This window comes from Schistocerca cancellata, chromosome 2 (assembly GCF_023864275.1).
Source record: "Schistocerca cancellata isolate TAMUIC-IGC-003103 chromosome 2, iqSchCanc2.1, whole genome shotgun sequence".
NCBI lineage: Eukaryota > Metazoa > Arthropoda > Insecta > Orthoptera > Acrididae > Schistocerca > Schistocerca cancellata.
This window is the reverse complement of record NC_064627.1, coordinates 931,788,523-931,807,067: the sequence shown is the minus strand read 5'-3', so window position 1 is coordinate 931,807,067 and position 18,545 is coordinate 931,788,523. Positions and strand designations below refer to the sequence as shown.

Genomic DNA, 18,545 nt, shown 5'->3' with positions numbered 1-18,545 from the left:
TTTTTCCAGTCCACTGTTGGCATTTCCATAAGGGGGACCATTATTAGCTGTATGTTTGACTTGCAGATAATTGATAGACCTCCTTCCCCCTTTGTTTTTACCTCCCTTCACACTGGACTGTGCACGTTTTTCTAGTAAGTGAAGTCTCACTGGCTCAGTTTGGTTACAGTGGAAGATAGCACCTCGAACTTGTTGATTAAGGTCCTACACAGGACACCTAGACCTGCCATTGATAAGTCACACACACTGAAGTGGATGTTGAGTGACACATCCTGTATTTCCTGCAGAAGAGACAGTATCCACAGAAGAGGACAGACCTTTAGTATCTCTGCTAAATGGCTCTCAGTGCACCTTTAATAACTGTGGGAAATGGTTCTCAGTAGCCCTACAGCAGCTTCCAATTGCCGTACAGTAGTCACGATGATTCCTAGTTGCTTAGGAACACCAACCATCTCATCCTGTGCCTGAGAACAGCATAAACAGTGTGGCTGCATTGTGCCTAGTGCAATATCTTACAGAACAGTAATGAATAGCTTTAAAGTAAGATTGCTGATTCCCTTTAGTGGGCCTGGTAACCTTTTAGAGTCAAAATGACATATCTGTTACAACAACAGAAAAATATGGTAAAAAATTTACTATTTCTGTGAAATATTCTTCAGCCTAAAGCCAGTAACAAATTCAACAATATCATCGGTTTACAATAAATGCAGCCAGTATACACTCCTGTTAAAAGAGAAAAATAATATAACTTATAATGTTAAGTATTTACAGTAACTTGTAAATCTCAAATGCTTATTGACTACATAATAGGTTATGTGCAACACTCACAACTTATAAAAATTCTTAGAAATATAAATTTGTAAGTGTCCAAAAATTCTGAAAAACGACGTAAATAACTTGTTTCTCCCCCCCTCCCCCTCCCCATGTCAATATGCAATGGTATTAGATGTGGCCTATTTAAGTTTACAGTTGATGATATGGTAAAAGTTTTTTATGGCAATTGAAGAAAAAATAAGCAGTATATTGTGTTACATATGAATATTAATACACTCCTGGAAATTGAAATAAGAACACCGTGAATTCATTGTCCCAGGAAGGGGAAACTTTATTGACACATTCCTGGGGTCAGATACATCACATGATCACACTGACAGAACCACAGGCACATAGACACAGGCAACAGAGCATGCACAATGTCGGCACTAGTACAGTGTATATCCACCTTTCGCAGCAATGCAGGCTGCTATTCTCCCATGGAGACGATCGTAGAGATGCTGGATGTAGTCCTGTGGAACGGCTTGCCATGCCATTTCCACCTGGCGCCTCAGTTGGACCAGCGTTCGTGCTGGACGTGCAGACCGCGTGAGACGACGCTTCATCCAGTCCCAAACATGCTCAATGGGGGACAGATCCGGAGATCTTGCTGGCCAGGGTAGTTGACTTACACCTTCTAGAGCACGTTGGGTGGCACGGGATACATGCGGACGTGCATTGTCCTGTTGGAACAGCAAGTTCCCTTGCCGGTCTGGGAATGGTAGAACGATGGGTTCGATGACGGTTTGGATGTACCGTGCACTATTCAGTGTCCCCTCGACGATCACCAGTGGTGTACGGCCAGTGTAGGAGATCGCTCCCCACACCATGATGCCGGGTGTTGGCCCTGTGTGCCTCGGTCGTATGCAGTCCTGATTGTGGCGCTCACCTGCACGGCGCCAAACACGCATACGACCATCATTGGCACCAAGGCAGAAGCGACTCTCATCACTGAAGACGACACGTCTCCATTCGTCCCTCCATTCACGCCTGTCGCGACACCACTGGAGGCGGGCTGCACGATGTTGGGGCGTGAGCGGAAGACGGCCTAACGGTGTGCGGGACCGTAGCCCAGCTTCATGGAGACGGTTGCGAATGGTTCTCGCCGATACCCCAGGAGCAACAGTGTCCCTAATTTGCTGGGAAGTGGCGGTGTGGTCCCCTACGGCACTGCGTAGGATCCTACGGTCTTGGCGTGCATCCGTGCGTCGCTGCGGTCCGGTCCCAGGTCGACGGGCACGTGCACCTTCCGCCGACCACTGGCGACAACATCGATGTACTGTGGAGACCTCACGCCCCACGTGTTGAGCAATTCGGCGGTACGTCCACCCGGCCTCCCGCATGCCCGCTATACGCCCTCGCTCAAAGTCCGTCAACTGCACATACGGTTCACGTCCACGCTGTCGCGGCATCCTACCGGTGTTAAAGACTGCGATGGAGCTCCGTATGCCACGGCAAACTGGCTGACACTGACGGCGGCGGTACACAAATGCTGCGCAGCTAGCGCCATTCGACGGCCAACACCGCGGTTCCTGGTGTGTCCGCTATGCCGTGCGTGTGATCATTGCTTGTACAGCCCTCTCGCAGTGTCCGGAGCAAGTATGGTGGGTCTGACACACCGGTGTCAATGTGTTTTTTTTTTTCCATTTCCAGGAGTGTACAATCACAGAAAGCTGATGCAGAAACAACATAGGCCTAAACATTAGAATCTAGAATTTTGAATTGGACCTATATGCCACACATGGGTGCATACAAAAAAATGTAAGTCGGTTTGTATGTGTAAATAAACATTCAAATTGTGTAGATTGTTTTATTTAGCTGTATATGTGACACCTTTTACACTACCATACCAAAGATGAACACTGCAGCATCAGTTTATCACACTCAAAACTTTGAAAATTGTGGAGCATCAATGGAACACATCATCCAGCTGTAGCTGCTAAATTTGTCGTTCTTACTCACTGTGTAGATCTGCAAAAGGGCGCATTCTGTTGTATCTACATCTACATACACACTCAGCCACCCACTGTAAAGTGTATGGTGGAGAGTATCTTGTAGCACTACTAATCATTCACTTTCCGATTCCACTCACTAATGAAACGAAGGAAAAACCACTGTCTATGTGTGCCCGTATGACGGCTAATTTATGTTAACTTGTGTTCATGGTCCTTATGCTAGACATGTATTAGCAGTAGTAGAATTGTTGTGCCGTCAGCAGCAATTGCCAGTTCTCTAAACTTTCTCAACAATGTTTTGTGATAAGAACTTTGTCTTCTGTTCAGGGAACCACGTTTGAGTTCACGAAACATTTCTGTGGTGATCAAAGTTTGTGTTTCGAATCTACCAGTATGCCTCTGAATTACTTCGATGTCAGCCTTTAACCTGACCTGTTGGGATCCCACTCAAAGAGTGGGTTGCACATCTGTTCTATACGCAGTCTGCTTTATAGGGGGCTACATGACCCAAAATTGTCCCACTAAACCACGAAACAAAAGTTGACCATCCATCTTCCTTACTACAGTTCTGATATACTTGTTCCATTTCATATCACTTGGCTGTGTTATACCCAAGCAGCACACCATTATTCAAAAATTACAAGATCGTTTCTCATACTCAGCTGAATTAACTTCTATATTTTTGGAACTTGTAAAGCCCACTTCTTCCTTTGTGAAAAACTTTTTTTTTTTGTTTGTTGGTGATAATTATGTTTTGTGGAATTGTCTGCCTTTATAGACATTACTCTTCCTCTGCGTTAGTGATTTCTCATTGACTGGCATCATTGCCATGTTATCTTATTTTCATCATACCTTGAATGCCTTTGTACACTTTATCTGGCATATCATTTCTTTTAATTGTGTGTTTGTTTGAGTCATCTTTTGAACTACATCTTGACCAGAATAAAGTGAGTGACACACAAGCACATTTGGGTGTAGAAGATGATGCTGATTCACAGTTACTATACATTGCTGTGGCGGCAATAGCTGTGCAATTCTGTGCTGTATACATTAACATGCAGTACTGAATTTGCATTTTTTGTGTATGATAGAATTTTCACTGCTAGCTTCAGCCAGTCTTTTCTGTAAACTAAAATGTCGGACAAAGGACCAAAACACACACCATTACATTATCCATTAGAAGTGTAATTTGCATCTGACTGTGACAACCAGTCCATCAGATAGCAGTGCAGTATGAAAAGGGTGAGCGGAACAAAGGTACATCGAGGTTGTTTTCAGATTTGTTCTTGCTCTGGTAGTTGTCCTATAAACAGCTAGCTAGCTATCAGTCACTTTGTTATAGCGATCCGGGTGTATACAAATTTTTAAGAAATTTCTGAATGCTTCTATGTTTTTATGTTGTCAATTATTATGTTGTCTAGCTTGTTAGTGCCCAAAGACTTTGGAGAGGTATGTAGATGGTGCTAAACTGTGGCAGACGTAAGATCTTAGCAGTCCCAGACTGTGCTTCATAGGCAGTGTCGTACTGACTGTGCTATCCTGGGTGCAACTCATGGGTGCACAGCTTCACTTGTGCCAGTACCAGTCTCCTGTTTTCATTCCGAAAAAATCCCAAAGGGTGTGGATAAGCCATTTCTCCACAGTATACTTTCTTCCAGGGGTGCTAGTCCCACAGTGTATGCTGATGAACTACTCTGAAGTTTGGAAAGCAAGAGAGATGTATTGAGAGTATAGTAGTGGCAACAGGTTGCAAGACATACCTGGATAGCTCAGCTAGTAACAACATTGTCCATGAAAGGCAAAGTTCTGGGTTTGAGTCCCAGTCTATCACACAGTTTAATTTTTCAGGAAGTTTCGGAAATATGATGTTACTGCGTACAATGAAACGTCTCATATGTGCATATACGTACAAATTTGAAACCTAGTTCCACATTCAACTCAAACAATATTTATGCTCTTAGTAGTAGTAGTATGGTATTCTGCCTTAAGGTCTTGTCATGGGTTAAGCCTCTTCCACTTTTGTCTGTCCATAGCCAGTCTTTTCATTTCTGAATATTTGCTTCCTTTGATATTGTTCAGCATTTGATATCTTCTTTTTCCTCTTCCCCTTTTTCCCTCCACCATTCCTTCTATTCCTTCCTTCAGTAAACAGTCCCTCCTTAAACAATGTCCAATCCAGTTCCATTTTCTCTTTCTGATGACTTTCAGCATGTTTCTTTCTTCTCCAACTCATCTTAATACTTCTTCATTCCTTACTTAGACACTATAATTCAAGGCGGGTCCAGGAGTGTACTAAAAGGTTGAAGAAAAAATCTAAGATTGCTGTAATGTCTGTAATTTTTATCTTCATTTACATTAGAATTTGTGCATGTTGTCTATAAATAGTCTTGAATGGAATTCTGTACCAATTTTTACAAAGTGTTTCAATCAGTCTTTTAGGGGGTATTGGAGATGCCTAGAACCAACATTTACATGCAGCTTAGAAATTTCAACTGTCATTGACATTGTAATTCATGTTGCGAGAGATGAAGCTGAAAAGCTCTGGGTGTAATATGTAACTGTGTTGTTATTTAGGATGATGTTATTGCTAAAGAACAGTATCTACACAGTAAAATGCAAACAATTATTTTTAAAAATAATCACATGTGCCCACTGTAGTTTGCTCTTTTAAGGCAATAAAAAATCATTGGAATGCTGTAAGGGTAATGTAACCTCACCTAGGTTACAGATCCTCCCACAGACAACTGACCTTGCCAAGGTGGGGCAGCTTGTGCCTCAGTGAAAGACCTAAATGGAAACTAGGCATTTCGAGTAGACGACACTCCCTCAGAAATATTGAGAACTTTGGGAGAGCCACACATAACAGAATTGCCCCACGTGGTGTGCAAGATATATATGAGACAGGTGAAATACCCTCAGACTTCAAGAAGAATATAGTAATTCCAGTTCCAAAGAAGGCAGGTGCTCACAGGTGCGAGTACTATAGAATCATCAGTTTAAAAAGTGATGATTGCAAAATATCGACACTAATTATTTACAGAAGAATGGAACAACTGATAGAGGTCAATGCTAGGGAAGATCAGTTTGGCGTCCGGAGAAATGCAGGAAAACTTGGGGCAATATTGACCCTACAACTTATCTTGGAAGACAGTTTGAAGAAAGTTAAACCTATATTTATATAATTTGTATTGAACAAGCTTGAAGGAAACCAAGGAGAAATTTGGAAAAGGAATTAAAGTTTAAGGAGAATAAATAAGTTTGCCGATGGCATTGTAATTGTGTCAGAGCCAGCTAAGGACTTTGTAGAGCAGTTGAATGAGATGAATAGTATCTTGAAAAGCGTTTATAAGATGAACCTGAATGAAAGTAAAATGAGGGTAATGGAATAATATCAAAATAAATCAGGCAGTTATGAGGGAATTAGATTGGGAAATGAGATATTGAGAGTGATAGATGAGTATTGTTGTTTGATGGCAAAATAACTGATTATGGCTGAAGAAAGGAAGAGATAAAATGCAGACCAGCAATACCAAGAAAACTGTTTCTGAAAATGAGAAACATGTAATTTATATTTAAATGTTAGGAAGTATTTTCCGAAGACATTTGTCTGGACTGTGGCCTTGCATGCCAGTGAAAAAATGGATGAAAGGCATCCCAGACACTAAAAAAACTGGAAACTTTTGATTGTGGTGCTATAGAAGAATGATCAAGATCAGATGGTTAGATCGAATAATACATGGGGACGTAATGAATGAAACTGATGAAACAAGAAATTTGTGGCACAACTTGACTAAAAGAAAGAATCTAGGACACATCAATAATGCATCACAGAATTGTCATTTTGGTAATGGAAGGAAGTGTGAGAGTTAAGAGCTGTAGAAGATGACCAAGGCTTGAATACAGTAGATAAGTTCAAATGCAGAGATGAAGAGTCTTTTAAAACGAAAAAGTCTTCATTCTTTTTAGCTTCATATGTTGATAAATATTGCAGTCTTCACTGAGATGTAACCAGTCTGTTAAATAATCGTCATCTGTTCATAATGGGTTACAAAAGGGCTTAACACTCAGATGTGCTATTGGCAGCCAAACTCCACCAGCACTACCATTAAGCAACATCACTTGCAGGTATCCTGCACAAGAAAATAGCTCCAAACTATTGAACTCAAAATATTTTAATACAGTTAGACAATTGGCAATTTGTATACTCTTATTTGCAATAGCAGTAGGATTGTTGCGCTATAGCCAGAATGTCATATTGCTATTAAGAGAGTTGTTCCTCAAGTAAATGTTGGAGTGAGAGTGAAATAAACACCATTTTAGCCCTTGAGGCATAGTGTTTAAGTAATTTATCAAACACATGCACAGAACAGCAGTAATTTCTAAACTTTTGGCAAAAGATGTTAAAATAAAATAAATAAGAACACATTTGGAGAGAAGTAGAAATGTTCATCAGCCAAGCTGACTTCGAGAGAAACCAATTAAATCATTACAAGGCCACAGCAAATATTGTCTGAAAGCTAACTAAAAGCAGGACTAGCACTTCTGGAAGAAAGGATATGGCATGAAACTGCAATATCCTTTTTTCCAGAAGTTCTAGTCCTGCAAGTTTCGGATGAGTGCTTCTATGACGTTTGAAGGATAGGAGATGAGGTACTGGCAGAAGTAAAGATGTGAGGATGTGTCGTGAATCATGCTTGAGCACTCAGTCGGTAGAATATTTGGCTGCAAAGGGCAAAGTCCCGAGTTCGAGTCAGTCCACCGTACAGTTTTTAATATTCCAAGAAGTTTCTTATTAAAAGTGGTGATCCTTGCATTTCAGAGAGAAATTTTTATGTATCATGTTCGATGGGACCATGCAAGCCAAAGTCATGGAACAAGTCAGTTCATAGTTCACAGAATGCTGATTAGAAATTTTATAAACAAAATATTAATAAAAAATGTAAAAAGGGCCTAAATGAAGTCTGTGGGTGATACTGTAGATCAGTCTGACTGTCCTTTTTTTAGGTTAAGCATATTCTTGAAGAGTGCACAGAGTTGCCCCAAAATATAACACTATATGAGATAATAGAATTGAAGTAGCAAAGTAAAGAAGCCTTTGTGTTTCAGTGTAAGAGGCAGTGGAAATTATTCTTACAGTGAAATTAACATGATTGAGTTTTTGCATAAGATCCTGAAGGTGACCCTTCCAAGATTGCTTTCCAGCTCAGTCCTAAGAATTTAAAACACTCAACTTCACTGACAGTGAACACATCATGTGGGAAAATCTTATCATGAAGGGTTCCATGTCAGAAAATATGTGCTTATTGCATTTTGTTGCAGTTAAGTGTTAATTTTCTTTCAAAGCCGCATGCTGATATTACCAACTATACTATAAACTGCATCATTTACATTACATTCATTGTCTTTCACAATAACAATTATCATCTTCAAAGACAATTTTTTTTAAGTCGTCTGTCATGTTTAGTTGTTGACCCTGTGGGCACACCAACTTTGTATGATCCCATCCGTACTCAACTCTCTTACTTGTTTGTTCATACAGGAGGAGAACCTTCTGCTTCCTACTTTCCAGGTATGAAGTGAACCAATGTTGAACATAGTCGACACAGTCAGATGCTTTTGTTAAATCAAAGAAAATAGGTATTGTCTATGATCTGTCCGGTGGGCTGTGTTCACAATATTACATGTGTTGACTTTGCAATAGTCTTGTTGCTTTCTGTATCCTAATCACAATTGTCATAAGCATATATTTGTAGTATGAAAAGGATGGATTGCTTCTCACCTCACCACATCATAAAATTGTTGAGTCGCAGATAGATGCAGTCTGGCCTTAGCAGCCAGAGACTGTGGTTGGGGTGTGTGTGTGTGTGGGGGGGGGGGGGGGGGGTGGTCTAATTCTGATGAAGGCCTTTTTGGCCAAAACCTTACTTCTTCACAGTCCTTTTGTTGTGCCTGTATGTAACTCAATATCTACGTATACAATGAGTTGCAGTCTATCCTTTTCATAATATTGTCATTTTTCCATTGTTTGATATATTCGTAAGACAGATATGACTGGCTGTGTTGTTGATTCATATGTGAAGTGAAAAAAGAAAAAAAGAAAAAAAAACACTGTTTTTGCATTACAGTTTAATCTCCAGGCTGAGGCATCCTGTGACCCCACTATAACATCTTCGTACTCCAGTGTATGCCTTTTGAAATGTATACTGCAAGGGCTGTAACTAATCATTGTGACCACTAAAGGCTGCACAGTGAGAGAATTTTTTCTATGTAGAGTATAATCAGGACATATTCATCTGGACACACACACACACACACACACCTCCGTCCCTTCCATTTTCCACACGAGCAACGTGTCATTTGTCGCTCCCATTTCCATCTGTCGGTTTCCTCATAAATATTGTTTTTGCTACACCTGCTGCACACATTTTGCATAAGGGGGCACCTTTGGTGCCCTTCTCAGCTTGACACCCCAAGCAGCTGCTTGTGTTGCCTGGGCCTTAAATCGGCTGTGGGTACAGATCTTAAATTATTGTAACTATGTAATTATGTTGCTGCAATTGATATTTCCAGCTATTTGCGTGCAATTTTTCTTTTTTTAAAATTCATATCGTTTCCAGCTATGTACTTGCATTTTTATGTCATCTTTCAAACCCCTTCAAACAGCCTGTTATTTTCATTTAATTGTGACCATTGCATATCTGCAGGTATGGTACGGGCGGAAGGAGTACGTCTGCTGGAGCTCACATGTCTGCAGGAAGCCTTAGGACCATTATTGGGATGCCCTTGTTGTTGCTCTGGACAGCTGCAGCTGCACGAAGATGTTCGGCGGTCCAGTGGACTGTATTCAGCATTGTGTTTTGCATGCCAGGCATGTCATCATCGTCTCCCTTTGCATTCTTCATGTCGTTCAGGTTCGCAGGGCTGGCAGGTTAATGTGTACACACAACAGGTTAAGGCTCAGCTCGGACTCGGTGAAGATATGTTACGCGATCTCTTTCGCATTTATCAGATACCGTATCGAGCACGAAATGCGTCTGAAGACTGTTCTTCAGGTGATACTGATGCACTGCTTGACTGCTTCCTCGATAGAGGTGATGCCTTTAGAAGCTTTGTGTGCTCTCTCTGTGATCAGACTTTTGAATGTGTAAAAATGTTGAAACAACACATGGGTTTACATACTGTGCACAGTATAGAATGTTTAGATAGTGTCAACATGATGGGCTCTCTAGACCGATCAAGTAATCAACAGGAAGACGCTCTGCATGTGCCGATCGAATCAATTGTAACTGAAGCAGCTCTCAATTTTCCGAGCCCAGATGTAGAAAAAACCTTGCAACTTTCACCAAAGGAAGAAGTATTCACATCATCAGCATGTAATCAGAGGTTTGAGGGGTTAGATTTGCTTGAACAAAACCTTAATGGAGATAGTCTGCATAGTACTTTTGAGTACACAGAGAGTTTTGAGGAAGCAACAAGTAATTTCTCAGAATCACTTAGCCAGCCAGTAAAAAGTGAACTTGCACAAAATAGTTCCAGACCAGGCATTTCGGGGAGCAAATACCTTTCTTGTAATTCATCACCTAACAGTAGTTCAGCTGTCTCAGCTAGCCAAAAGCTTACATGCTCTGTGCTAGAACAACAGTCCGTGTCACACATAGAGCAGAAGATCCCATGTGTTGATGTGAATTCTTTGCATTTAGCAAAGACAAATCACAGTTCTGAGCAAGAAGAGAAAACTGCCTTGGAAAATAACATAGATGCAATTGTAATAAACACAGCTCTACAATTTCAGACCTCAACTATTGACAATAATGGTATGTTAAATAAACATACACAAAATAATACGTCAGATTCTTCTGAGCTACAATTGTCTACTATAAATACTTTAAAAAACAGTGATTGCAATAGCAGCAACAGCAATGCGTTCTCAAGTTTGGATAATGGACATGGTTTAAATAGTGGAATGGTTGAAACAGTTAATATCTCTGTCAACAGTTCAGTCAAAGTTGAAACTCAAGCAGTTGAATTTAGTTCCTTAACTGATAAACTGGGAGTCTCACCAACAGAGACTGATAAAGGTGGTTTAGACAACTGCAGCATTACGGATTTTACGTGTAAAATATGTGGTCAGGCATTTAAACGTGTGGGTGCACTGAAGCAACACATGGTACAACATAATAGTGGTGGAAGATATGTGTGTAGTGAATGCTCTTCTACTTTTGATGATGACATTCAATTAAAAAAACATGTAGGTGAAATCCATGCCAAAAGTAAATACAGTTGTTCAGTTTGTGGGAAAATCTTCAAAAAAGCCTTCAACCTTGTGCAGCATGCAAGAACCCATACAGGTATGGTGAAGTCCATATAGTTAAGAAAATGAAATGATTTCATCCTTTGCTGGATTTAACAATGAAAAATTAACTGTCATTGAAAATTAAATGTGTTTCTAGTTTCCTATTTTTTTTTTATATTTTTTTTTATTCCTCCCCTCCCCCAATCAACCTTAAGGTTGGTTTGATGTTTGATGCAGCTTTTCAGCATTCTCTATAGTGCATGTTTCACATCCATGCAGAATTGTGCTCTAAACATAGCTTCTCATCAGTAGTCTTCTGGTTTGAAGGTGATAATTTTTTATGTGAGTAGATTATTTTTTTATTGAAAGGCTTTTTCCTTATCCAATCCATGCTACTATGCTTTTCCTACAATTTTCCTTCTTTGCATGCTCTGCTTCTGAGAAAATAAAACTCATTCGCCTCCTCAAGTGTATCTTGCCCAGGTTTAACTACACCATCCACCATATCCATCAGCTTGGCATACTATTACATTAGTTTTCATTTTCATTATGCGCATATTATAGCTTTCAGCTAGCGCACATTAGATTTCATTATGCACTCAACTCAATTCCTGTTGACATTTGCAGCCATGTTCTGTGTTGTCAGCAAAGACGATCATGCTGATTTTCTGTGCATGACACCTCCTCCAGTCCCCAGATCTCACATACACACACACATCAATTAATCTTTTTACATTCCTCATTGTCTCTTGAACATGAAAATTAAATATCATTAGTGGCAATTAGCAAACCTACCTTACACCTTACTTAGTTTTTGGCTCCTTGTTAAGTATTTTAATTGAATGTACATTGAAGACTGGTTGTACACTATATTCCTGAACTTTTGTGAAGCTTACTAAATGTTCCTAACATAAAGTACTTTGATGACGTCACCTTGATCAAAACAAAAGTTTGTTCCTGTTCACTTTTACCTAGATGTGTTTTGGCTCTGTTTCACCATCATTATTGGGTGTGTTTTATTTACTTAACCATATGAATTGTTGTTTGTATGGCTGTCTTCCTACTTGGACCAAGCATATTTTGTCTTAAGTACAAATGCGATGTAGTCTGCTAATTTTCAGATTTGCATTTATTTCGTAGTTATCAGAACTGTTCCTAATTTGTTGCTGTTTTTATATGTTTGTGTACTTCAAAAACACTTTTGCCAAGTTTTAAGCAGAGTGTGGGTATTGAATATGTCTTTATTTCCATTATCTTGAGTGTGACTGTTTTTGTATTCTTTATATTGAATTACAATTCATGTTCTGGGATAACAAAGCTTCCAAAGATTTTATTACACATGTTGTCAGAGAGAGAAAAAGCTGTGTATTTTAGTGGATAAAAATGGCAAATAAATAGCAGTGACAGAAATTAAGATTTTAAAAAATTGACTGCACATATCGTGGTCTATGAGGATCTAGAAAACTTATTACTAGTCATGACAATAAAGGACAACCTTTAGGCCCAGAATTCTGAGGCAGCACCCAAGGGTATGTATCTTTGCTGGTGGTGGCATCGCACTTTGCTGGTTATGAATATTCCACGCAGTGTCTGTTGTGAAACGTACTGTAGTGTAAAATGTTATTTTTAAAAAAGAAGAAGACGACGAATGTCACCATTGGCGTGTTTGTCACAGCAAGAATCTCCTGCGCTACAGCTCACAGTTTCCAATTTTGATTAGTGAACATGCTTCAGCATGTCTGCAGATTGAATGTGGCAAACAGCATTTCACCACACATTAGCATGTTAGTTAGTATGCTACCAAAATGTTGACAGTGTATCTGTTGATTAACTTCTCATAGTTGGGGTTCACAGTTACATAACATTTTCCAAATTACTTTACATTCACCTTTGACTGTGAAATTATTTATTCACAAAACCTACTATTGCAGTTCCAGCCATATGGCCATTATCAAGAGAAATACTGAAAAGTTTTGCTTCAGCTCATGTTAAAATCTTAAAAAATACCCGACGTGTATATATGTCATCGTCACATCCATTTTTTGATATTTAATGTTAACGTTCTTATCACCTTTTACATAAATCACAGCAAATTGCTACTGGTATAGATTATACAAACGACAACAGTGTGCACAAGCAGTGATTTAAAGTGATTTGAGTAAAAGATGATAACAATAAGATTAAATACCCAACACATGATGTGTCAGTGACATATCTTTATTGTATCTTTATTCATCCTATCAGTCATTCAATGTACATACATGTCAGCAACTTTTTACGGTTATGACTTGTGCACAAGCAAAATATTCCACTTGACAACGGAAGTCATGTCAGTGTGGACAAAGCACGACAAAATATTCCATGTGTTTGCTAGAATAAAGACTGTAGTAATTCTTACAACATTACAGTGCCTGTGTTGTTCAGAAGTGTGATGCAATATTTCTCCAGGCATGCGTGTATGCACCGCCCAAAACGACAAGGAAATCCAGTTTGAGTCCCAGACCAGCCTAAATTTTCATCATCGTCATGCCATTATACAGCTGATGATCGTCCATATTCACTACTGTGAATACATTTCATGTAGTAATTCATTGTCGTCCTCTTCTGTCTCCTCTGCTGGGTTTTCACAAGCAGACAGCAAAATAAAAATTATTCTGAAAAAAGGCTGTTTATGATCACTTTCATTTAATAATGATACATTTGTCTGAGATATTGTTTATGTGATGATAGTTTCATTGGTTTCAGTTAGGTGCACAAGTTCAGAAAAAGTATGTGGTGCACTAACTGCAGTATTAGCATTGGTATTCAGAGCATTAATACCTACATGTTATTGCAAGTATGTCATACCTTAAAAAGAGGACTTAGTTTGTTTTAGCTATATCATAGTGCTTAGTTTTAGAAAGCACCTGCTGTGGCCTGTAAAAGATTTCCAGTTATATGCCCATAAGCAATTATACATGACATAACATGCATAGTAGCCCTTAGCATCCCCTCCTGACCTGGTAATGGTGGAGACACTTTACACCACTGACTCGATGGGACAACAAAAGCACCGGAAAACTACCCTTAACACAGTAGACCAACTGTTACCCACAACTCACAGAGAAAGGTGGGAGTGTTCAGTAAATGCAACTCACACAGTGGAGTACAGATGTGCTCTACATGATAGAGGTCAGATGGCTGGGGGACCATATAAGCACCTAATGTGTGCGCTCTGTACATGCAAACCATTCTGACACAATACTATGTAAACTTCTTTCACACAGCCTTGTTTTCATGTCTGGCTGAAATATGGCATGTGAAAAGCATTGTCTCATATAATTTCTGTGTAATCTTACTCAGCAATCAGTATGTACCAACATGTACCACAATTCAGAGTCCAGGCAATATTTTTCTGTACTCTGAGAATGTGTTCCTGTGTGCACTGTTACAACGAATTGTTGTTGCCCAACGTTGAATTACCGGTAGATAGGATTTGCTGCAATCCACCTGTCTGCTGTTATAATCCATGATAGTCAAATACAGCCTGTCATTAAGTTGTTGCCGGCAGCCATTGACTCAGGCAGTTGCAGTTTTTCAGGACTAAAAGTTCTCATGATACTCTCTTGAAACTATGGCATTTTAATACTCTAGTGCCTGGTTGATTTTGAAGGGTGAGTTATTAAAGTATTGGTCACAAACAATTTAGCTTCAATCGAGCTCTCAAGTGTCACACCAACATCCAATAACATGGTATGATAACATCCCAATTATGTGACACCTTGAACTATTCCATTCTCCATGGTGAGAGGCATTCTCTCTCTCTCTCTCTCTCTCTCTCACACACACACACACACACACACACACACACACACATTCTCCATGGTGAGAGGCATTCTCTCTCTCTCTCTCTCTCTCTCACACACACACACACACACACACACACACACCAGCTCTGTCTGATTCATTAACTCATGAGTGTACTTACGTATTATATTTATAGATCATTTAACTTCCCTCAACATAATTGAAATTTTGTTTGTGTATGCAGTATTCTTTTTTTGTGTCCATGAATACCTTTGATTAATGAAGAACTTTCACCGTATAAATGTATGGATATTCCAGTAACTGCATCATACTATTAATCACACATAACAAATGACTTAGTAATTTTTCTGTACTGTGTTGTCACTACGTGACCATATATGAAAGTGTTGTCACTACGTGACCATATATGAAAATGTTGTCACTATGTGACCATATATCTAAGAATACATGCAATGAGGTGCAAGCCACACGTTCACCTGTTGAAGCCTGAAATTGATAGCAGTGAGATTTTTGGAGGAAATTTTAAGTGTATATCGAAAGGATAGGCAAATGGAAAATGGAGGTGGTGTATTTGTTGCAATAGACAAGAAACTCAAATCCACCGTGATAGAAAATGAAGCTGCTTGTGAAATTGTTTGGCCAAGATGCAGTATCAGGGGTGGGCATAAAATGATAATTGGACCCTTCTATTACCCACCCAACTCATCTCCTGATGTAACCGAAAACTTCAGAGAAAACCTCAGTTCACTTGGATATTCCCCAATCATACTGTTATCATCAGTGGAGACTTTAATCATCCAACAATAATTACAGTTTTGTTAGTGGTGGGCATGATAGGATCCTGTGAAACTTTACTAAATGCCTCATCTGAAAACTACCGAGAACAGATAGTTAGGTACCCCACTTATGATGGAAATATATTGAGTCTGATGGCAACATATACACCTGACGTGTTTGATGATGTCCACATTGAAACTAGTATCAGTGACAATGACGCAGTGGCAACAGTGATTGCCAAAATACAAAAGACAACTAAAACACTGAAGTGCCAAAGAAATTAGTATAGGCATGCACATTCAAATACAGAGGTATGTAAACAGGCCGAATACGGCACTGCAGTCGGAAAAACCTATATAAGACAACAAGTGTCTGGTGTAGTTGTTAGACTGCTGACTGCTGCTACAATGGCACGCTATCAAGATTTAAGTACTATCATTTCACGAGTGTACTGTGAATATCAGGAATCCAGTAAAACATCATATCTCTGACATCGCTGAGGCCAGAAAAAGATCCTGCAAGAACAGGATCAGCGATGACTGAAGAGAATCATTCAATGTGACAGAAATGCAGCCCTTCAGCAAATTGCTGCAGATTTTAATGCTGGACCATCAACAAGTGTCAGTGTGCGAACCATTCAACAAAACATCATCTGTATGGGTTTTCAGAGCTGAAGGCCCATTCGTGTACCCTTGATGACTGCAGGATACAGAGCTTTACACCTCGCCTGGGCCTGTCAGCACCGACTTTGGACCGTTGATGACTGGAAACATGTTGCCTGGTTGGATGAGTCTCGTTTCAAATTGTATTGAGTGGATGGACATGTACGGGTATGGAGAAAACCTCATGAATCCTGCATATCAGTGGGAGACTGTTCAAGCAGAGGCTCTGTAATGGTGTGAGGAGTGTGTAGTTGGAGCAATATAGGGTCCCTGATACATCTATCGTGGATCCCTTGGGCAAAAAATCATGCCCAGTTCTCGGAAGAAAGACCTCAAACATAATGAGATATCTTGAGCAGAATGACCTCCTCAGTGCCAACCAGCGTGGATCTTATAAACATAGATCATGTGAAACCCAACTCGCACATTTCTCACATGACGTACTAGAAGCTTTGGATCAAGGCAGTCAGGTAAATGCAGTATTTCTTCATTTCCAAAAAGCATTTGACTCAGTACCACAATACACTTATTGTCAAAAGTACGATCATATGGGGTATCAAGTGAAATTTGTGACTGGATTGTAGACTTTTTGGTAGGGAGGACACAGCATGTTATCTTTGATGGAGAATCATCGTCAGATGTAGAAGTAACTTCGGATGTGCCCCAGGGAAGTGTGTTGGGTTCCTTGCTGTTCATGTTGTATATTAAAGATCTTGCAAATTGCTCTAAATGTTCAGAAATGTAAAATTTTGCACTTCACAAAATGGAAAAAAAAGAACATAGTATCCTATGAGTATAATATCTGTGGGCCACTGTTGGAATCAACCAACCCATACAATACCTGGGTTTAACTCCGCAGGATATGAAATGGAGTGATCACATAGGTTCAGTCCTAGGTAAAGCAGGTGATAGATTTCGGTGTATTGGTAGAATACTGGAGAAGTTCAATTGGTGTAGAAAAGAATTGCTTGCAGATCACTCTTGCGTCCCACCCTAGAATACGGCTCAAGTGTGTTCTAGATACGACTAACATGGGATATTGAACGTGTACAGACAAGAGCAGCACAAGTGGTCACAGGTTTGTTTAATCTGTGGGAGAGTGTCACAGAGATACTGAAGGAAATGAACAGGCAGACTGTTGAAGGCAGACATAAACTGTCCCAGGAAAGTCAATTAGCAAAGTTTCAAGAACTGGCTTTAAATGATTACTCTAGGAATATACTACAACCCCTTGCGTATCACTCACATAGGGATCATGAGGATAAGATTAGAATAATTACCACACACACAGAGGCATTCAAACAGTCATTCTTCCCACGTTCCATACCTGAATGGTACAGGAAGAAACCCTAATAACTCGTACATTGAGATGTACCCTCTGCCATGCACCTCACAGTGGTTTGCAGAGTGTAGATATAGATGCAGAATCACTTACCCATGCATAGCATAGACAAACAGACTGTAACAGAATAGAATAATGGCAGCAGCAGCAAACGGTATAAAATAACAAAAATTCACCGAACTTACATTAGGTATAAGCAGCAAATATTTGAAGTCTACAGTGATGTATAGTGTGCAAAAAAACTGCAATAATGTTGAGATGGAAAATTAAATATCTGTTCATGCAATAACTGTATTTCAAATCTCCGGGAAACTGATGGATTACACAGAGGTAAACAATAAAACATAATAATAAATGGTGCTGACACAATTAAACAATAAATAATGCAAGACACTACACTAACATTATCTATTTCCTTAAAGTGTAAATACAGGGTGAGACAGCTAAGACAGGCCACCACAAATGCATCTAGAATTAATAAATATATTGAGATGCTGTTTTTGCCAAGTTATACCAGACAATATGGCAAATTTTCTGAAGTTTGCAAGTAATTTTTATTGTTTATAGTTGCCAAATTATGACACTAGCATTATTTTGTTCAGTGGAAGCCTAAACTTTTTGGATTTAAATAATGGAAATCTGCACCAGTTGCTTATTTTTTCATGCCTTTCACAATATATTTTGAGAATTTATTCTTAAAATTGAGTGCATTTGTTTACATTAATATTTGTGGTGTGCATGTGTGATTTTCTGCCCCTCTTGCATTGTATACCTACATGGTTACTCTGCAAATCACACTTAAGCACCTGCAGAACCACCTTCACAATAATTCTCTGTTGTTTCAGTCTCAAACAGCCTGAATAAAAAACAAACCCCTATATCTTTCCGTGTGAGCT

General features: G+C 39.5%; 1 protein-coding gene across 2 annotated transcripts in view; it reads left to right on the top strand.

Moving 5' to 3' along the window:
* The window catches only part of LOC126162896 (myoneurin-like), a 69,129-nt gene that overhangs the window by 14,021 nt on the left and 36,563 nt on the right, over nt 1-18,545 (top strand). Inside the window, exons 1-2 of one of the 2 annotated variants that reach the window (XM_049919704.1) lie at nt 8,081-8,337; nt 9,473-11,116. In XM_049919704.1, the coding sequence (XP_049775661.1) occupies nt 9,475-11,116 (1,642 nt within the window). In that variant the 5' untranslated portion in view covers nt 8,081-8,337; nt 9,473-9,474. Of the gene's footprint in view, nt 1-8,080; nt 8,338-9,472; nt 11,117-18,545 lie in introns of those variants that run through there. The other variant, XM_049919703.1, reaches the window with a different exon arrangement.